Raw genomic sequence first — 23557 nt, 5'->3', positions numbered from 1 at the left:
AATTAAACCATATGACTTAATCTTCTATCCTGTTATGAAGTAAATCAAAAGGTAACTGTCTTGAAATGTGATATTTTATAAAAATAATGAGCTAAATAAACTATGAAACAGTTTTTTTTTTTCATTTGGAATATATTTTAAAATCAAAATTTTGTTATTTATTTATTAATAAAAAGTTTTGCAATTTTGTTGTAGAAAAGGAATATTTCAAGTATATTTTGTAGTTTAATAATTCTATTTTTTTCCTTATTTTAAATAAATCTGTTAAAAGAATAAATAGAAATAAGAATGGTTATGAAAACTTTCTAATGTTTTGATAAGTGTATTATTATTATTATAGATGAATCTATTAAAGTGTACTTTGTAGTTTAAAAACATTTTTTATGTCCCATATGTTTTTATCAGAAAAAAAATAGAGAGGTATGTTGCTTCGATAGTAGATTTAATGTTATCCAGGGCTGATTGTGCTCCGGAAAAAATCCAGATTTCCGGAATTTTCGTTAACAGTGATCCGGAAGTTTCCGGAGGTCAAAGGTCCAGATGTTTCAAAAAATCATTGATCACAGAAGTTTCTGGAAATCAAATTTTCGAAGGTGGAACTTGAAAACCCAGTTTATTTTATTTGTTTGTAAGGGAGAGCCAGAGAGATACTTTATAAGCTTATATTCATGATTAATATTAATTTTTTATCAGTAAATAGTTGTTATAATCATAAACTCAGGAAAGAAAGACATATTTGTACATTTTAATTACTTCTCCAGGTCATCATAGTTATGTATTAATGATAAACTAAGAAATATTAATAAAAGGGAAGAAAAAAACTTGTTTAAATTTTTTTCAATTTAAACTTCTTTTCTTTTTCTTTTTTTTGAACTCAAGAAATTTTTCGGAATTTTGACTTGGGCTCACAATCACCTCTGGTTATCTAAAAATAACTTAAATGATCATATCTTTTTAAAATTGTGATATGTTAACATGTATATTGCAGCCAATATTCAAACAATGCAGCCAATATAATTCTAAACCATTTGTTACAAATATTGCAGATAATGGGTGTGCTTATACCATCAAATCTTCAAAGCACTTATGTCAGAGATTCCCCCGCACAGGTTAATATTTTTCTAACTTTTTTGTTGTTGTTTACTTTGCCATTTTTAATGATAATTAGTGCTTGTTTTTCTTTGATCCATATACCTATATTTGTATTTCTGATATAATGATTCGTATCTATATAATTATTTTGTCTCTGTATTTACTTTTGTTTTCTTTATGTGTCATTGTTCATTAAATTATGACACTTTTTTTTAAATAAAATCTTTATCTGTTTATCTTTTTTTTACTATAAGCTTCCTTAAAAAAATTCTTTCAAATCTTATTGTTTTTACTTATCTATCAAAAGCGATAACTTGAGTGTCATTTATTACATGATATTTTATATTAGTATTTTATTTTTCAGCAGAATAGTTTAAGATTATATTTTTTCAGCTAAAAACTTATTACAGAATGATCTTTTTTGAGTGTTTTATTCTTTGAAGGTAATTTGGAAAGTAATCTCAATTGCACTTTGAAATTAGTGTACATCAAGCTATACTAGAGAAAACTTATGTAACCATTTGTTTAGTTAATTGGATCCGTCAGTCCGTAATGTATGATAACATCAATCATGTTACATGTTTGATAAAATACTTGGAAGTGACTAATTGAGCTCTGGTTTGGTCACCTTCTTGCACTCTCATGTGCAACTTCTGCATTTTACAAGATATTCTCAATTTCAGGCATCATTTTCTACCCTCTGAAGTTGAACCCAAAAATCTATATATATTTTTATGGAAGCTAATATAATCAAGAAAGGTGTTCTTTGTCAGAAAATAGTTATTTTAGCATGATCGCATCCTTGAAAATTATTTTGCATTTTGATAATGTATATAGTGCTATAAATATTTTTTGAGCGCTTAAAAAGTACCTTAAAGATGCTTATTTTTTGTTGAGAGATTTGGCTACGCACCCTGGATTTTGAATCTGAAAGACTTTCTATTAATTGTAGGAAGTATTTTTGGCTTTTTATTATATTCTTATTTTACTGGATTTATTACGGAAAATTTCAAAATTTTTGAGTTATTTCATTAAAAAAAAAATATTAGGCAAGTTTTTTTTCTTTCTTCCAAGTATGAATTTCGAGCCATTCACGTGTTTAATATTTTGAAAAGGTTATAAGAAGTCTTGTGATTTAAATTTCTCATTAAAAAAAATTTCTTTATCTCTCTATTATTTGATTGAAAAATATTTGGAATTAACAAATACAATTCAATAATTTCAAATTATTAAATATGACATAGGGATTGCATATTATAATTTATTTTTTTGCAAAAAAACACCTATACTAACTATATTTTTATTTTAAAATTATCTAAATTATTTTTTAACCACTTGATTAGAAAAGTATTGATCATATATGGAGATTTTAAGAGTAATTTAAAAGGAAATCATTCATTAATTTATATTTGTTGTAAGAATTTATTTAGACTTTCTTTATTTACTTTGTTTGCACATCTTTATCACTTCAATGATGTTAATTTTATTGTTATTTTTGTACAGTATACATATCTAAATAATATTTATTTAAATTTAAAAAATACTCAGGACATTTTTTTATTAATTTAACATGTTCTTAAATTAGCATTATTTCTTTTTACTTGATTTACTGAAGTAATTTTTAAAAAGTAGAATGAATAACTGTATTAAATGTTTTTAAAATTTGAGTGAAATGTTTTTATTAAAAAATTTTTTGGCACTTTATTAATCTTATGTATATATGTTTTAAATAATAAGAAGAAAAAATTTAATTTGTGCATGATTTTTAGTGCCTTGAAATATTTTTGAGTGCTTAAAAAGTGGTTATTTTTCATTGAAAAATTTGTCTACATATCCTGTTTAAGAGTGTCAATTAGTATATTTTTCCTAATATTGTAAGAATAATTGCTACAAGAAATTTGCAAATATTTGTCTTTAGTGAAAATATCACGAAATAAGAAGGTCACAGCACAGGGTCGAAAAAAAAAGGTTTTTTTTTTTTTTTTAAGATGGCTGTTTCTTAAATAAAACTGAAATAATCCTAACACGTATGTATATATATTAAAAAATTATTTTTACCTAATCTTTTTGTAAAACTTTTAAAGATAGGATGGCATAATTTTAGTGATTTTTTGCATACGTATAGCACTGCCTTATGCTCAACAATTTCTACTTTGTAGGATGCTGGTGTCAACTCTGTGGTTCAATCTGGTGAATATTCTTTAATAGAAGGAGATTTAAGACATTCAGAAATGATTTCAAATGTAAGAAATGGTTATAGCAATGGATTAATCGCTGCTAATGAAAAGTATAATTGTAGAAGAAGATTAACTTATGCTAAATCTTAAGAGTTTATCTTTGAAATTGCTTTCCAGTCATTTTAGTTTTGAATTTGTACTTATAAAACTATGCCTTTAAATTAATATCTAAAAATGTTAATACTTTTTGACTATTTAAACTAAATTAATTGCAAAATTTTGGAATAGTTGTGGAAAAGGAATATGTTTTGAGACATTATTTCTTCATTTTATTCAGATGCTAATGACTTTTAATTTTATGATAGTGACTGCTTTGATTGATTGTGAAGGCTCTCTGAGGGAAAAGCAATCACTATTCATAGTGCTATAGTCAATCATCTTCATAGCTTTTGAAAATATTTAGCACTGATATAGACAAAGCAGCAACTGGGATCTATATTGAAATTAATTAATATATATCAATATTGAGCCTTGGTGGCTCAATGGATTGAGCCTTCCAATGAGGTGAACCAAGTTCAAATCCCAGCGGTAGCTGATCGATACAAATTCTGCACCCGGCTTGCACCAACCACAGTGCTGTCATAAAGTATCCTCAGTGGTAGACGGTTCATGGGTTAGAGTCCCCTTACCGTCAGGCTAACCTTGGGAGGTTTTCGTGGTTTTCCTTTCCTTCTAACGCAAATGCAGTTCTAAGGCAAATTTCTCCCATTACTTGATCCAGGAGTTCCTTTGTCTTCTAGATTGGTTTCAAAATTAAACGTCTACAGAGTTGAACATTAGTGGTCTTAAGCCCTGAATTGGATTGGCTGTTCCACGACGGTTATAAAATAAAATAAAAATGTATCAATACTGTCTAAAACGAATAAAAAGTTTGAGTGTGCATAAAAACTCAACTTATTGTTCCATTTTATTAAAAAAGAAAAGGGTTAAGTAGAAGAGAATCTATAAATCGAAACTGAGTGAATGATAATGGTAATTGTCTTTATTCTCAATAAAATGTTCTCTTTTAAAATGTCAATTTTTTACTGATTAAAGCTTTATAAATCAAGGCTGTAATAATAATTTTCTTCTACGCTGGTATTTTTGGAAGTTTGAAACTAAATTATAGCTCCTGTTATTCTAATTTTCTTTTTAAAGATAGGTTTAATTTATTTACAGGAATTCTAATATAAATAATTTAAAGCTGAGCAAGAAAAAAAAGTTTTTAGAAATGTTCTGCTACTCATTTTCAGTGTCAATTTATTGAAATGAAACTCTTTTCATTCATTTCTTTTGGAATACTCTTGAGATTTAAGCTTTTTTTTATTTTATGAAAATTACTAAGACAACTATTTTATATGATATTGTATTTTTAAAATATTTTTTAAGCAAATGATTGTATATGTGTGACATTGTGTCACTTAATTTGATTGTTTCTAACAAAATTGTGACCTAAAAATTAGGCCAACCCCTGAGCCCTCTCCTCTGACGCCTTTCTGTCTGTCGTCCTTCACGGTTTTGACCTTCGGCAGCCTTTGATGTAGGCACATGGGAGATGGTCCGATATGGTCGCAGTTAGTTCATAATTGTGATTTTATTTAAGCTGTTCATCAGTTCACTTTGGTTCTCTCTTAGCCACGACTCTGCTGCGTTTTAGGAAGTTTAACTTCAATTTTCAACCTAATGATATAAATGCCGCCCATTTTTTTTGGAACCGGGCATTCGAAAAGATATTGTCCAGACGCACTATGATCCTTTAACAGGGATTTTTCTTTTTTCTACCCCCAGTGGGTGCTTTTGCTGTGATGGCGTTTTCCTTCGCCATGGTTTTGTTTGGTGGAGTTTCTTCCTTTGGTTTTTGAGAGGGGAACTTTCATGTTTTCAAAAAGATGAATAAGATTTGTGGATCCCGTGTGGCCTTATGTTTTTGCTTTTCCTTTCACTGATAAGATGTCCACCAGTTCAGCCTAGCCTTATGTCGTAATTGTGATCTCTCTGTGTCCCTGCTTCCCATAGATGTTGTGATTCCCCTGTTGTGTGTTTTTAGAACATTCATCAGCTAAAAAAAATAAAAGGATATGTTTATTTCGTAACGACAAGAACTCATTTCTTCTGACTCAAAAATTGGTCATTTTAAATATTTTTTCAGCTTGAAGTAAATCTCCGCTTGATTCAGCAACAGGTATGTTGGACTTAATCACCATGATGCATTGATTTATTTGTTGTTTTTTTAAATGTTTTATTTTTAAGGGTTATTGTAGCAAACTTTTTAAGTACTTTTCCACTATAGTAATAGTCACGCGCCATGATTAATTGGTTACCTTTATCTTTGTTTTCTTGTTTTGCACAACCTCTTAACGATAATATTAATTAATTAAATCTAAATTTTTCCCAACCTTAATTGGTACACTTGGTGCCGTTAATACTAATTATTAATTGGGTTGGTGTATTTTAATGTTTTTAATTATATTATGGTTGACCAGAGAATCTTAATTTTTGCTCTTTAAAGTGTGTTATATGATTTAAATAATGTACTTAGGTAATTTAAAGTACAAATAAATTTTAATAATTTTTTTTAATTTTGGATTCAGCAAGTAACAATTTATTTCAATAGTTTTCAATTGAATAATCAAGTAAACAATAATGAAGTAACGCACAAAAAGTTTAATTTTAGAAATTAATTCTATATATAAATATAATTAGTATTAATATTCTTGTGTAAAATTACTAAATTGCTTGCAAAACATACGAAGTATATAGTCAGTATAGAAGTCAGCTATATTTTGCTTTGTGCTTATATCTGTGGGGATGGAGGTCATTTTCCTGGCGATTTCTATTTTAGTTGTGTTTATCATCAATATCGAAAAAGCAAAAAAGAAATTGCATAGCATTTTATGGGGAAAACTACTGAAATACCTAGACCGATCGACAGGTGCCATGGTGCCTGCAGGCCTAGGGTTGGGGACCCATGCTATAAGTTATTCATTTAAAATTTATATAATGAGAAATTATTGAATAGTAGGTTTAAATTAAAATGTAAATTTTCTGAACTATAATAAAAACAAATAAATCTAGTTTTTTCTATTGAAACAGTAGAATGATTTTTTATTCAAAATATAGTTGAGAATATGTAGATATTTTCCTAACATATTTGAAAAATCCTCTATTTCTCTCAATATCTTTTTCATATTTTGCACTAATATTTCCTGTAGGTTTCTTAAGTAAAATAATATAAATGTTGTAAAAAATATAAGTTAAATGTTTCAAATTGTAACAGCGTTTACAGGTATGATATGTTCACTTCAATTTATAATAGAAATTTTTTTGCTTTACTAGGATTTGCTCAAAAAGAGGAAGAAAAATAAACCTTTTACATTATTTTTTTGTAGAGAAAAAAGAACATTTAAGAACTTCATTATTAAGGAGTTTTTTTTTTTTAAGTAAAGCTAAATATAGACAGTAAGCTTTTATGAAAACTTAAACGGAATTTGAAAACGGTTCTAATTAATTAATATTTTTTTCTTTTATTGACAAGATCATTTTCTTTTACAGGAATCAATTAGTCTTTCTCAAAAAACTCTTCAATGTGAATCTGGTTGGCTATCCTGTTCTGACTTATCTAATACTGCATTAAAGACTGAAAATGATAGTTTGAGGCATAAAATAGAAAGTCTTGGGACAGCCTTATCAGATGTAAAAGCTCGAGAGGAACTATTCAATGAGCGATTGGAGGAAAATTGTCTAAAAATAAGAACCTTAGAAGAAGCACTTGAAAAGAAACAAAATTTAGTAAGTATTTATTAATCTGATTTTTCTAAAAAATATTATTTTGATTTGCACAGTATTTGAAAATTTTATAAAATTATAAAAAGATAGAAAATGTTGATTAAAATATATGTTAAATGGTTATGAAATTTAAAAAACAATTATTATTGAATTTAATAAATTGATGTAAATTATAATATGCCCTGCCTAAAAAATTTCTTTAGTTCTAACTGTAGGCAAATAAGCAAAAATATACAGCTTTTCATAAAAATTATCTTGATTTATAGTTTTAAGTATGTAATCATAATAGTAGAAAGTTTTAAGAAGTTAATGATAGTTACTTCTAGACACATTTATTTTATGTTAGGAAAATTAGTAGATTTTTTTTCCTTACATACTTAATTCTAAACAAAAAGAGAAAAAAAATATCCATAGTAGAGAGTTTCTTCAAAATTTTTCACTACTTTAAAAAAAAAAATTTTAATTTTATAATTTTTAAACATATTTTTCAGAAAAATTTAATTTTGCATTTTAGTGTGATTAAGTATACTTCCTTTATACCCTTTATACTGTGTTCCATGCCTTTGATCCCATTTGACTTGAACTTTAACTTGGTTGAGGCTGGATGGACACAGCAGTTTTTAGAAGTCGGGTAAATTTTTGTGCCACGTTCGAATGTTAGACATTTTAGGTGACCAGTTGAGAATCTGGCCAAGGTAGTCTGGAAGCTTTGATCGCAATTGATTCCCAGAAGGGTGCCAGGAGATGTTGCAGTGCGTAGGTGGAGTTGGGCAGATTGATTTTTGTCTATATTTTTAATTGGAGTGAAGTTAGAAAGTGATGACTGCCCTCTTTGACCAATCTATCTGCTATCTCGTTGCCTCCAATATTAGCATGTGATGGAATGGGTGACAAAGTAAGCGTCTGCCATTCCTAAGTTTAGAATAGTGAGAGTGCACAGTTATTTCAGTTTTGCTTTGGTGGGGAAAGTAATAAAAAGAGTGTTTGTTAAGAATTGGAACAAGTGAAAATCATCACTGTATATTTGCTATCACAGCATGTCCCTGACTAGTGTGCAAGAAGGGCAAAAGAGATAGTGTGGGAAGACTCAAAGCAATGCCTATGGGAGGGGACAAGTTCATCAAACCATTATGCCTGATGTAATTGCCTGGATTGATAGTTTGATCTGGGAAAATCCAAAGATAATCTTGTTCTGGTCCATATTGTCCATGGCTCTTAGCAAAGATCGTTTCCATTTTTTATCACCTGCTTTAATAAAGTGAATGTCGGATTAATTCCTGCAATATATTGTAAAGTTGGGTGAGGTTGTGGATCCTTTTGTTGTAGAACCTACAAGACCGAAATAAATAGTCTTATCCTGGTAGTGTAAATATATAATTATGCTTTTAGTAATAACCTTTGTATATAACAAATGCCATGATCACTTTGTAGTAGGTGTCAAGTTTTCATTTGACCACCCTTCATATATTTCTCTTAAATTAACAATTCATTTATAACAATTCACAATTGAAATTAACAATTCATGTATATATTATGCTTAAAAAAAATATACTTAACCTGCTGTTAAAATTTCTTATTAACTTTTGATCATAATTTTGAAGCACGTTGGAATTATTTATCAAATTGGAAATATTCAATATTTTAATTTCAAAGTCTATATTTGTTATTTATATAATTATGGGTTATATAAATGGGTTATATATAATTATTAAATAATTATGGGTTATATGTTATATAATTATGGGTTCTAAACACAGGACTTCCAAACTTCTGGTTTCTTTTTTCGCTAAAAGCAGGTTCCTTTTTAAAATAATATATATGTCTATTTTAAAGATAAAGATATCTAAAAACATAGAATGGAAATATTTTATCATTAGGGAAAAATGTGATTAGTAATTAATTAATTATTTACCCTCCAAGCATTGAGCGGCTGGAGATGGAAAAATCTCTGCTTTGTACTACTCTTTCAATTTAATAACAATGAGAGAACCCGTTTTTGATGTAGGAAAGCTTGTGGCTAAAAGTTCAAAAAAGCCAGACTATCGTTAAGATGGTAGATAATTCCACGGAAAATTAAAAACTATTTTCTCTCATGTATTCAACTGGAAATTTTTTCCATTTACTCTTGAAATAAATGCAGAATAATCTTTTTTTAAGTTTTGCCTATATAAATATGAGGGTGCGTACAGACTCCTTATACTCCTTGGAAATAAAAAAGTCTCCATTTTTTAATTTAGGTAATATTTTAAGCCCAAGATTTCACAATAGCAAAATTATTTTTGAGTATATGGGGGAAAATATATAGAAATTTACCAGTCATAAATAATTTTTATTTGTAGTGACAATTTTTGAAAATATTTTCCTACTTTACCATATTTTTGTATTGATTTTTTAATATAATTTTTATTTTTTACAAATTATGTCTAAATTTTTACAAAATAGGTACCTCTCAAAAAAACTTAGACAGACCATTGAAGTTTCATGCAGCATTCACTCAGTTTTTCTTAAAAAATTTCACAAAATGTTGGGTAATATTTGAGGATTACTTTATAAGAAAAGAATATCATTTTTAATTTTAAGCCTCTTAATTGGAATAATAAAAGTTGCATCTCAGTAATAGTCTGATATAAAATTAAGAAAAGATTATAAATATCACAAATAAATACCTTAAAAAATAATGAATAAATTTGTAATTAATGGGAATATCTTTTGTTAATTTAATTCTGATGATAGGTGTCAGGAAAATGGTATAAGAATAAGACACCAGAATCATCAGAATTATTTCAGTTTGGCTCTAGTAGTAGAATAATTTATTTAAATGATATTATTAACTTTGTTGTGAATCAAAACACTTCTAAGAGATATCTATTTATTTAGTAATTAAGGAACCATAACATGCGGTTTTTTGGCCAACAGGATTGTGCTAACAACATTGAAAAATTGTTTTGGGCGATTTTATTTATATATTACATTGAGAAGCAAAACATTTTTGTGGTTAATTGCACCTATAAATTTCCAAAATACAAGACATTTTGGTTCAAAAATTAAAAATTTTCTTAAGTATACTTGCTAATTTTATACTATAAAATTATTTCATGCAATAAATTTAAATGGTATTAAACTGAGTTTAATGAAATTTTTTTTAAAGAAAGTGAAATAATTTATGGTTTATTGAAATTAATACTTAATTTAACATGACACATAAATTTCATCGTTAACTGAAATCTCATATAAAATTCTAATTCAACTTTTTAGCATTAATTCTTTTAATGTACCCAAAATACGAATTCACATACATATCAATACTTTTAATATACTAATATTTAGCAAGATCGGCCCACAACTGAATATTTTAATGCATTTCAAGCAATAAAATGTAAAAACTTGTTTAATTAATAAGCATCACTGTCCCTCCTCCAAAAAAAAAAATTTATAATTTCCTTCTTATCACATTTTTTATAATCAGAAAAAAAAAATCTAATACTTAATGTTCAGTTTCAAGGTAATCATAAAGATTTTTATACTGATTAGTTTAATAGATATCATTAAAATATATAAGAGCAGTTTTTCATGTTATAATAATGTATATTAATAATGTCTATAATAATAGTGTCTATAATAATGTATAAACTTGTAAATTATATCCTAGAAATGGCTTAAGAAAATTCAATAACTTTTTCAATTTACATAAATAATTTTATTTCATAAAAACTTATGACTTTTCATAAATTTAGTTACTTGATTTAATCATAATAAATCACTGCAATCTGCCAAGATATTTTATAAATGCAAAATTAATATCATAGCCAGGGATCTGTTTAGAAGAAATTTGGGTTCGATAACGGACCCTTCAGAAAATATCTTTTCATAAAAACGGACCCTTCACAAAATATTTTAACTTAAAAACGGACCCTTCACAAAATGATTTTTCTTTTAATCGGACCCTTCACAAATTTGTTTATCTTCATTATTATTTTATTAATCGAATAAACCCTTTCCAGGGCAGAAAACAAGAAAGATGGATGTAAACAAATTAAGTTTTGTCGTCGGCAGACGATTCTTCCATTATTCGTCCGAAATTAATATTCTGCGTTCAGCAGTATAGGCTAAATAATACCAAATATTTGTATGTTGCATCTCTAATTTAGAAGCAGCAATTGTTGTTTATTTTTTAAAATTTAATTTTTTTTATTATAATTTTACAGTGTTGAGCATAATCTTGTTTGTCTTTACAATTTAAAAACTCCTTGAAAATGTTTTTTTTTTTTTTTTATGCAATAACAGACTTTTCTTGCAATAACCCTATTTGCAAATTCATAAAAGCGGACCCTGGTTGAAAGAATGTGAGTAATTTTTTCACAATTTCACGAAAAACAGACCTTTTACAAAATGTCTGGACAGACCCCTGATAGCAAAAGCTAAGCACTAGTAACAAAATTGTGATTAATGAAATTATAATATTTAAAATCTCATATAAATTTAAAAATTTTGCCAGCCGCAGTTCCCAATGTGCAGTTCACTTTTCTATCCTAATTAAAAGCACATTAATATGGTCTCATGTATTTGTCTAATGTATTTCAATTAATATATCCAAGTTAAATTATCTTTTTGGAAGTTATTGTTTAAATGACAATAATTTTAAATTGTTTTGCTTTTAAAGTAAAGTCAAACACAGTAACCTCTGCCTTGAAAAAAAGTGAGTTTTTTTGGATGGGTATACCCAGAAAATCCTGGGCAGGTTCTTTTCTGAGCTAGGCCCACTTTTGCTTACCTTGATTTGAAGCTAACGAAACAATGTGCTAAGTTAGAGTGCAATTGTTTTACACAATTAATATATTATACAAAATCAGCCGTAACCCTATATTTTTATTTTGTTACAGTAATTATGGATTTTTTTTTCCTTATATAGAAATTGTAAGCAATTAAGAGAAAAGCAAAAAGTAATTTAAATATTATAGTTTTTTCAAACAGTTCAAGTTTTATTACTTATTAATTCATAAATCTGTGGGCTTTAAGACAACATAAATTAAACTTTAAAAGAAAAGAAAAGTAAAAATAATTTTGTAAATGGAAATATTCAGAAGTGCTTTTCTGTAATTGAAAAAAAAGAAGGTAAAAAGCTACTAGTTCAAGAAAAGAAAATAAGGAAATTAAAGATAATAAAAATTGGATAATTTTGATTTTACAATTGTTGATGAGAAATTGTTTGTGATAATTTTTACTACTCCCCCTTTGTAACATTTCTATATTAGATGCAACTTTGCGCTAAATGTGTTTATTGTAGGATCTTGCAAGTGATCCTGATGACAAGGATGATTTTATGACTGCAGAAGATCTAGAGCTTATTAGAATTGCTGCTGATAACAAAAGAAATACGTGAGTATATTTGTACCCAAAAGCAAATTCATCTTCTTATTAAAATTACAGTTAAAATTTTAGTAGGTTTATTAAATGTCCTAAAGCCACTCAATCGCTTTCCAAAACCTCTAGTTAGGGAAAGCAGAAAAAATTGTACATTTAAAAAAAAAACACTCCTTTCAAATTAAATATAGCATATCCTTACCCTATTAACTATATGACTTAAATATTGCCAAGCATTGCAGTTGAAAATATAAGTCTTTTTAATATTCCATTCTTAGCGAAACTGCATGGAATATTTTAAAAATAAAAGAAAAGTTTTTTTTTTTTTGGAAATCAATAATAAAAAAAGTAACAGTAACTTTATCTCTAAAAGCCCATTATCAACTTTCAAAAATGTTCACCAATAAGTATTCTAAATTTTCGTTTAATTAACATTTAGTAGTGTTATCTTTCACATCTACAATAGCTTTTAAAAGTCTGTAAATAAATGTAGCTTTTTTTCTGCACGAAAGCTCATTTTTAAACCTTATTGTTTTTAGTTAGTTTTTTGTTTTAATGTTATGCTATCATACTGTACTCAAATATGCTTTATTGGGTTTAAGTATGGCACTTGAGGTAATGTGCTAAAAGCTTGTGGTCAATTATGTAGACATCAGGTGCGAATGATGAGAGACGTTTGCTTATGACAGTAGTTTTGTATTAAAACAAAGTTGTTTCCAATACCCAAAGTTTAGGCTGATAGTTGTATCTTTAAATAAACAGGTTGATTCATTATGCCATGAGTAAGTTTTACTTATCATGATATGCAACAACCCCAGGCCAGAATTTTTTAGGGCTTTCTGCGACAAAACTCTCCAGCACTAATATCTTTCCTCAAGATACTTTTAATAATAACAAACATCTATGTTACTCATTTAAAATAACAAAAGCGCTGTGTTTACGAAAGATATATATATATATATATAATTGTTTTTAATTGAACATGTAATAATTTTTATTCTAAATTTATGGGTGATATTCTCGCATTTTGTTGGGGGGGGGGACGCACAAATTATTTCCTTTTTCGCATTTGTAAATAATTATCACAATAAAAAAAATAATCGAAAATTATGAATTCTGTAGTAGTAATTACTGAAAAAAAAGATAGACAATGAAATGTCGTAAATCAGACTCCTCAAACGCGTGTTTCGTTTCGAGACTAGGTTGTTGTAATAAATAATATCGTACAAAAAATATCAGGTTTAAAAACTAAGAAGAAATCAATCAATCTGCCGAAAATTTTATCGAATTATTGGCTTAAAAAGTAAATACTCAAATGCACGATTCGAATTTTCCATATTGTTTTAAATATATTGAGATATTTAAAAACCACTAAAAAACAATATCAATAAATGCCCAAAATACAATCTGAACATTACATTGATTTACGATACTATTGGAGTAAATTGTATGACTGGATGCATAACAATAATCTGCTTTTAATACTTTTTAGACCATCGTTATCTTATTTTAAATTTATCTTATCTTATTATTTATCTTATCATCGTTATCTTATTTGTAGTGGCTGCAGCTCAAGTGGACACCACGACTGCGTCAGGGATGCCGACACTTTGGGAAAATGGCTTCCACCTGTGGGTAACATTTTTCTTCTTTTTTTTTCTCTCTGCTTTAAAAACCCCTCTCTTTATGAATTTTTAATAAAATGACTTTATCTCAGTTCAAACAAAATCATCTTTATTAACATGTTTTTTTTTTATATATCCAGGGGTCTGTCCAGACATTTCGTGAAAGATCCTGTTTTTGTAAAATTGAGAAAAAAAAACTATTCATAATTTGTGAATATAAAAAGAGCTTTTAATGTGCTACGCATTAAGTGAACTTAAACAATCTTTAAATTTATAATATTTTATTTAAAAAATTGTCAGAAATTAATTTTTTTTTACATAACATTCTATTAATTAATTTTTATAAATAGATCAATTATTTATTTGCAAGAAGAAAAAAAATTATGATTTAATATTAGAATACTACATTTGGAATTTAAACAGGGTTCATACAGAGATCAGAAGAAGAAATCCAAGGAGTCCAAATTTTAACAACTTTGCGCAAAAGATAACCAGACAGATTTTTTTTTTTAAAATCAAAAAGCAGTTACTACTAGAATTTATACTTGGCATATGTTTCATTTGTAAATATTTTTTCTGGGAGAATAATAAATGTGATTAGTGATAGAAGTAAACTTATACATAATTGCTCATTTAAATTATGCTACATATAATTTATTTAGAATTTCGTGTTTTTGAAATATAAATGGTTTAAATTTATGAAGACATTAATTTTTTTGAAATGCGTCATGAATGATTTTACTCAAAAAATGTTCAGGATATTTGAGTTGGGCACGCAATCACCCCTGCTCACCCAACTGATTCAAAATTACTGTTTCACTAAGAGAAAGCCTGAATGAAATATGTTACTTATTTGGGGATTTGATGCTTCATAATTTTAACATTTTTTCAGGGTGCATAGTGTTTTTAAAAAGTACTTAAAGGTGCTTATTTTTGATTTTAGTTTCTTAAAAGCCCTTAAAAGTGCTTTTTTCATTGGGTGTTTTTAAAAAGTGCTTAATTTTCCCTTTTCAAAAGTGATACTCTTTTCTTTACCATTATTCATACTTTTTCTTTGCCACCTATTATACAAAACCATGCTTTCTACATTGTTCTATTCAATGTTTTCACAATTTATTCAACCACAATACATTTCGGCATACTAACGGTTCATAGCACATGAAAGCGTCAATCATTCAGAGATGATAGTGCTCCGGAAAAAATCCGGATTTTTCGGTATACGCGATCCGGAAGTTTCCGTAAATCTGACGTCCAAAAGTTTAAGGAAATTATTGATCACATTTATATATTAAAAAAAAATTTATGTTTTATTTTGAAATATTAGAACTCGAATTTATACTTGGCATCTCTTTTATTTGTAAATATTTTTTCTAGTAAAATAATAAATGTGATTAGAGATGAAAATAAACTTATGCATAAGCATTAATTTAAATTATGCTGCATATAATTTATTTAGAATTTCATGTTTTGAAAATATCAATGACTTAAATTTACAAAGACGTTAATTTTTTGCAGTAGGTAATTAATGATTTTATTGGAGAAATTTTCAGGCTTTTTGAGTTGGGCTCACAATCATTTTACATGTTTGATGAAATACTTGTGAAATACTGAGCTGGATTTGGTGAGATTCTTTTAGTTTCGTGTGCAACTCTGCTGCATTTTACAAGATATTCTCAATTTCAGGCTTCATTTTCGACCCTCTGATATCGAACCGAAAAATCTCACGATCTTTTTATGGTGGATAATATAATCAAGAAACGAGTTGTTGTTTTTTTGTCGGAAACTTGTTATTTTAGCATGATCATGTAAAATCTTGGAAAATTATTTTGCATTTTGTTGATGTATATATATGGTGTTTAAAAATATTTTTTAAGTGCTTAAAAAGTACTTAAAAGGTGCTTATTTTTGTTTAAAGATTTGGCTACGCACTCTGTTTTTATATAGATAATAAATGAGCCGACAGATGTACTATAATGAGTTGTTCTCTTTAAAGGATGAAGATTCATCATCTGGAAGGGAAAGTAATGATGTGCATCAAGATCCTGTTTCACTCATAAAATCTATATTAAAAGAGAACCCTGACCACTGTCTTCCTATTGAATTTCTATGCGCAGTAAGTTATTCTATTATTTTTACTCAGATGCTCTTTCTCAGCAATTATAGCTAGGCCAATACAGCTTATACAGGTGATAGTTCCTCTTAATATAATGTGTATAATATGTACAGGGAAAATGCAAAGAATTTTTTTTGAGTGGCAACCTGCTCAAAATATATTTATTTGGTCTTTGTACAACAGATTTATCTTGCTGACAAAATTCAGACACCTCATAGGGAACCTGGAAAAATAAAGGGATTTATGTGGCATCAGCTAGGTTTACTATAACTTTGTATTAACTGCTTATGTTAATTTTGGTATCTCGCCAGGTTATCATTAAATGCATTGGTTGTGATGTTAGATCAGGGGTTTCCAACTGGCGGCCCGGGGGCCGCATCTGGCCCACGAAGCCTTTTTTGCGGCCCGCGAACTAAAATATACTAGTTATCGTTTTTTGTGGACAATTTTCGTAAAAAATATACATGGGTTTAAAATACTTTTCTCGTTAATAAAAACCTAATTTCTTCGTTTCTGTGAAATTTAACATATCAACGGTGCAAAAAAAAAAATTTCTCAGGTTTTGCACCCAAGAAAATATTTATTCAAATTCAAAAATAATCGTGTATTTTGCTCTTTTTTATTTCATATTTTTGTATTTTGTGAATATAATTTAGCATGTGCGCATCAGAAATTTTCCGATTTAACTTTTAGAAACCACTCATTTTGGACGAAAATATTTATACACATTTGTAAATTTTAAATGTAAATATCTATTCTCTGGTGGTTGCAGCAGACAAACCTCAATTTTCTCATTGAGGATTTTGTGTGCTACTATGTAAGTTTTAATACCAACCTTTTTAAAGTTTTATATCTTAACAATTAGATATCTGTTGCACATTAATTTTTTAATACATAGGTGCACATTAAAATTAATGTAGCCCAAATTTTTATTATTTATTTAATATTTTTAGAAATATTATTAATAACAATTAAATATTTTTAAAAATCTGCTTCTTATTTTAATTTGCAATTCAAAACTTTTGTTTTGTACAACTTGATAAAAATCTGACAGTTATATTTAATTTTCCTTCAAACATAAAGGAGTCCTACATAAAATTTTGATAAAGTTGTTTCCCTCCATTTGATTTGTGTTTTTAATTGTGGACCCCGGCCTCATGTAAGTTGGAAACCCCTGTGTTAGATCATGCTCATCTATTTAATTAGTATTTAAACGATACATAATCACACAGTTTAAACTCGAAGAATAGTCTGGGGAAAATGAAAGAAAAAATGTAAAAAATATGGAAAAGCTAACATATTTTGGATTTTTCTTATTTTATATTAAGGATTTTTTTTTAAAAAATACTTTTTTATCCCTTCCTATGAAATTATTTTTCCAATACACATGCGCTGTGTGGTGTTTTCTGTTGATATAGCAGTTTTAGATTTTAAAAGAAAAATCTATTATTTAAACTTAGTAAAAAAATCTATGTATTGTAATGTAGGAATGATAATGTTTTTATCGATTAATATGTTTTCTTAATTGTTCTTTTACATTTTTGCTTAGAATTGTTGATAATCAAAGTAATCTTAAGCATTCTACTTCCGTACCCCAAGACAGAATTTTTTTGGGCTCTCTGCTACACACCTCTAATAGTAATATCTTTCTGCAAGATATTTAACAATAACAAATATATAAACTTCAAAAAAAAACTATAACTTCAATAAAAATTGGATCATATAAAATAATTTTTTTTTAATTAAATGTGTGATTTTTTTTATTCTAATATTATGGGCAATATTCTTGCATTTTGTAGAAATACAACACACTAATTATTTTCCTTTTTAGATAATACACTAATTATTTCCATTTTTGCATTTTATAATTCATCATCACATCAAAAAAATAAATAAATAAATCGTAAAATCTGTAGTAGTAACTGCCGAAAAAAAGATAGACAAAATAAAAAAAATTTCCCCACTCCAATGCATGAGAAAGTCATCTTTTGAATAAAATTCTGAAGAAGAGATAAAATCTTTCGAAAATTTCTGCATAAAAGAAAAGTAAAATTTTTTATTTCCCAAAGGGAAAATCCTTCTGCAAGAACTCAGACAGTTCTGAGACAATGTCCCGGGGCTTAGTTATAGTGATGTGAATCAGATCTGTTATTTAACTCTGATTTTTATTTTTTCAGGAAATAACTAAACAGGCTGGAGTGAGTTGGAACAAAAAGTTTAAAAGAACGTATGGTATGTTACGCAAGGTTAGTCATGTTACTGTTTTGATTTTATCAAGATTAATTCCTTTTGTATCAGAATGTTATGTATATAATTTTTAGCTATTTTCAATTCTCTCTTATTTGATTTGAATTATTCTTGCTCTTTAGAAGGTCCAAAATGTGTGGAAATGTTCAAGTATTTCAAGAAATGCACATAAAATCTGAAAACATATGTTTGAAAAACCTTCCGGGTGTGCATTCAAAGTTATCAAACTGGACCCTCCAAGTTAATTTTAAATCCCCAAAATCGTAATTTTTCATTCCAGATTTAAGTTTGACTTGTAAGTAGTTGTCTTTTTGTTCTGTTCAGGAAAGGGACTGAAAAATGAGGGTAGCATACAAATCGTTTAAATTTGAAATATTGGGGAAAAAATGGGCTAGGCTGAATAAACAAAAATAATTTTGTTTAATATTTTGAAAAACTCATCTTATGACTCCAAGTTTGACCCCTTTCCTTGACCCTAGGCTCCCAGGATATGTGGCCTAATCATACTTCACAAGAGATCAAAGAAACATGTGGGGAAACTTAATTTTTGGGTGTAAAATTGGAATTTTGGCCAAAAGCTTACTCCAATTCTGGAAAATAACTCATTTCACCATTGACGATAACAATGGGATGCAAAGTAAATAAGCCTAAAATCTATTTATTTATATTACAGTACAGAACCATTTATCTGGTAACCAGAAAAATGTTGCTTGGTATTTTAATATGTGAAACTACGCCGGAATTCGCTAATATTACAATTCATATTCACATGATTTTAATATCGAACATCGATTTCTATATTTACCTGATTTAAAAATCTTGCATCTCATTTCATATTCATGGGATTTAAAAATCCAACATCTAAATTTTTATTTACACGTTTTTGAAATCAATATCACGATTCATATTCTCTTGGATTTGAAATCCAATGTCTCTAGTTGTATTAACATAATCTAAAAATCATGTATTGCTATTTTGTCTTTCCGTTTTTCAAGATATGTTCTACCAGATATGTAAAGGTGATAGTTCACTTATATTAAATTTCATAAGTTTATTGTAACATTAATTCTTCTATGTTTAGTTGTTCCTTATTTCCAGCAACTAAAACTAGCCATCGTTATCCTAGTATATGTGAATGTGTCACAATATGTTGAGGGAAAACACAGGGATTTTTTTTTTTTACAGATAAAAGTGGCAACCCTGCAACGGCACATAGCCATATTATGCACATATGGGCATTCAGTTCTGATTTCAGTCCTAAAAAAAATGAAATAAGTAACAACATTTCATTTGAATGTTTACAAAGTTATCCTCCTCCTTACCGATGAAACATTTTCTTGTATTTTTAAAAATCCTTCCATAAACGATGCATCCAAAACTATACAATTATTGTTATGCATCCATAATTTCTCCATATTACCCTTCCTGATGTTCATTCTACAATCTATTGGCAAAAGCAATCTACTATAGATGTGTATTTTAAATCAAAATCAAAAGGAATAAAAAGGAAAGGATTTATTTCACCTTTTAGTTTTTAACATTAAATTTAAATATCTGTATTTGTCTAACACTCACTATAACTCTGTCTGCTCTTTTGAATTGTTATAACAAACTCTTACTGCGTATATATTTTTTGGAATTTGTTTTGGATTCCCCTCCCGCAGTGGACTGATTGTGGAGATCCCGGTAAAACACCGAAGTCGAGCACGACTGGCTGTGGTCAGTAAGCGAGTGGGTGACCACGTTGATGAGTCTGCGTATGAACCGAGGGGGTGCAGTATCGGTCCTCGTTAAACTGTTCTGACGCAAAGTGCTAGATTTCGCGCGTATGTCGCCAGCTCACCAAAGCAGGGGAACCATCCCCTCTGCAGAGGATCTAAGTTGAGACGGCATGCAGAGACGATCGTGCTCCAAAAGTTTCGAGAAATCATTTATCACATTTATGTTTAAAAATTCTTGTGTATTTTATTTAGAAATATTAGAACTAGAATTTATACTTGATATATTTTTCATTTGTAAATATTTATTTATTTTTTTGATAGAATAATAAATGTGATTGGAGATAGAAGTAATCTTATACATAATTATTTATTTAAATTATGCTGCATATAATTTATTTAGAATTTCATGTTGTGAAAATATCAATGATTTAAATTTATAATGACATTAATTTTTTGAAATGCGTCATTCATGATTTCTCAGGATTTTTTAGTTGGGCTCACAATTACCACTGTGGCATGTCTTTGGATCATCCACTTGGAGATGTTTATTATTGTGCTGCTCTAGTACGAGCCTAGTCTTTTTCATCTTATTTGTTATCTCACTGAATACTTGTTTTTTTTCCCCTTCTAGTTTGTTCAGAAGCACAGCGAAGTGTTTCGCTTCGATACTGTATCCAGTGTAGTATTTCTATTAGATGATGATGTGCATAGTAACAGCTGCTAATAAACGGCAGGTTAGCTTAGAATGCTTGCTGTAAGTATTGGTTTCTCTTACATTTAAAGTGTTTGCAACAAGCTTTATGGCTGTTATCATATAATTAATTTCATAAATAAACAATTTTCCATTTTAATTAATGAGTAGAGCCCTATTTCAATAAAATTCATAAGTTTACGAACATTTTTGGAAGCCACTGTAAATATAAAAATTTATTGATTTATAATCTCTTATAATTATTTTTCTCTTTTGTTTAATGAAAATATATTAAACAATACTTATCCAAGGTATTTTTGATCACTCTATAGTTTCTATTTGGTACTCTTCACGCAAAAACTGCAAAGTAACATATTAAATCATGTTTTATTCAATAAAAACAATGTATTCTGTAAGCTAAACATATTAATTTCACCACATTTGTCTTAATTTTTCAAAACTTAATGTTGTACCGAAACATTAAAAAACAAAATCTTGCTGTGTTGTTAAAATAAGATTAAAACTAATGTAAGTTGAAATTCTTTGTACACAAATGTTGAATTTATTTTGTGTTTCGTTTCTAGATATTTTCAGCACAGTATGAATTTTGTTGCATTTTAAAGACATTTAAATTAAAACTTAATGCCCTTCAAATTAAAAATAAATTATTTTTTTAAATTTTTTGAATGAAATTTAACGTCACTTTGAATTTGCTCAAATTTAAAAGTAACGTGTGTGCAGGAGTAATATATATTTGTTGAATTTCAGACCCCAAGAAGAAAAAAGTCCGTCTAGAAGTAATGAATACATGCTGGGTGGCAATGATACAGAATTGCCGAGGCACGCGAAAAAGTCTGAAGTTGGCATAACTATACACGTTGATGATTTTACATGATTTCTCTCACTTAGTTAGTTACCTAAAAAGATCTGCTTCAAACAAACTGTTCCATTAATATAACAAATTGTTGCAATTTTTCATTTTTAAAAATTTTATTTTTTTAAAATTTAGTGTATTTTGATAAAGAATAGCTGTTATTTTTACAATTTTCTTTCTCAACTGAAAATTGCAGAATTGAATCATTTGAACTAAATATGTGTTGAAATGGTCATTTGTCTAAATAAGCAAAGGTCATTTTATGTAAATTGAATGCTTCCTAGTTTGTTGAATCATTTTTTTAAAATTTCCTCGTGAATTTTGAAATGCCTGTAAATTGTTATTTATTCGACCACATAACTGGTGCTTATATTTATTATGTAATATGATTATTAGTTAAAAAGTTTTAAACATTTATGTGTTTGAGTGATAAAATGTTTCCTATTTAAGTATTGATTAAAATGTTGGTGCAAATTAATCATTGTATGTTCTTTTTCTTGACAAGGTTTAAATGTATGTGTGTAAAGAGTTATCCAGAATGAGCTCCATTCACTCTAATTACCTAAGCCAAAAATTAACTTTTATAATCCTGGGTGAATTGACCAGCTTCTTATGTTGTTTATTTTTAGCATTCTTCCTTGTATCCTCCATTTTATTTTCATGTTTTGTTTAAGGGTTTTTTTTCTTCCCCAAAAATCTTTCTGCAAATATATTTCGAATTGAGTGGGGAATTAATGTAAATTGATTCAGGGTTCCCACAGTTCAGGGAAAACCTGGAATTGTTTGATAATTTTGTTCCAAAGATCAGAGAAAGTTGCAATTTTTTTTACAAAAAGTAACCAGTCTTAAAATTGTCTGTAACAGTAGTCAGGTATTGAGATTCGAGTTAAATAATGCTTACATCTATTACAATTATTTGTTGTAAAAATTTTCACATTTTGAGTCCAACTGAAATGTTCCCATCCTCATTTAATAATTTTTTTTTACACAGAAAATCTATTATTTCACATAACAAATAAAAGAATCAAAGTTTTCTGAAGAAAATGTGGTCTCAATTTTCATTGAAATTTATTTGGTATACCTGGAAAAGTTAAGGTTTTTTTTATTTTATTATTTTTTTTTTTTTTTTTTTGCAAATTGAGTGAGAACTGATGATTTTAATTCGTTAATTACATTAAATTTTCACTCATTCTAAACTTAATTAAGAATCTGAAAGGAATAAAAAATAAGAGAGGACAACTTTTTTATTTATTTCAATGTACTCCGGAAACAAGTAAAACTTACTCATTCTCAGGGAAATTTCTCTGAATTTTTTTTTCAATATCAACGCATTATTGTTATTCATTTTACTGAATATGACTGCATTACTTCTATAGATAGAACCCATTGTATCTATTAAAACATTGGGACAACCAACATTTTTCAAAATCGATTCTTACCAGCTATAATAGAAATCATAGTATTGTAGGTAAAATTATGTAAATGTTAAAATCATGTTTAAGTTTGTAACTATGGAAACAAAATTTAAGGTATACATTTTTAATACATATTGTTGTCAAATTTTTAATTTACTATTGAAATTATGTTAATCATAACAATTTGTGGAACTTTTCTAATTTTAGTCTGAAAATCCAGAGAGATTTAGTTTTGCCTGGAGAGTGTTTGTTCTGTTTTCAAAAGATTACTTTAACATTTTTAATGCTTTTAAAATGTTTACACTTTTTTTATACGTATGACTGTGCTTCTAGCTAATTCTTCTAGAATTCTATCAAAAAACTGTTGTAGGAAAGGTTATAATTCAGGGTTGCCACAGGTGACTAAAATGCAACTA

At 27.9% G+C, this 23557-nt stretch overlaps 1 protein-coding gene across 1 annotated transcript in view; it reads left to right on the top strand.

The window, feature by feature from the left end:
* Positions 1–22204, top strand: part of LOC107453546 (uncharacterized) — a 28501-nt gene extending 6297 nt beyond the window's left edge. Inside the window, exons 6-14 of the mRNA XM_071184439.2 lie at positions 1047–1109; positions 3252–3335; positions 6861–7097; positions 12379–12470; positions 14017–14086; positions 16074–16193; positions 18371–18439; positions 20793–20915; positions 21621–22204. Of these exons, the coding sequence (XP_071040540.2) occupies positions 1047–1109; positions 3252–3335; positions 6861–7097; positions 12379–12470; positions 14017–14086; positions 16074–16193; positions 18371–18439; positions 20793–20885 (828 nt within the window). The 3' untranslated portion in view covers positions 20886–20915; positions 21621–22204. The remainder of the gene's footprint in view (positions 1–1046; positions 1110–3251; positions 3336–6860; positions 7098–12378; positions 12471–14016; positions 14087–16073; positions 16194–18370; positions 18440–20792; positions 20916–21620) is intronic.
* Positions 22205–23557: the final 1353 nt, after the last annotated feature.

This window comes from Parasteatoda tepidariorum, chromosome 10, assembly GCF_982258835.1.
Source record: "Parasteatoda tepidariorum strain Cologne lab strain chromosome 10, Ptep-v5.0, whole genome shotgun sequence".
NCBI lineage: Eukaryota > Metazoa > Arthropoda > Arachnida > Araneae > Theridiidae > Parasteatoda > Parasteatoda tepidariorum.
Note: the sequence above shows the minus strand (reverse complement) of the source record. Positions and strands in the feature narration are given on the sequence as shown.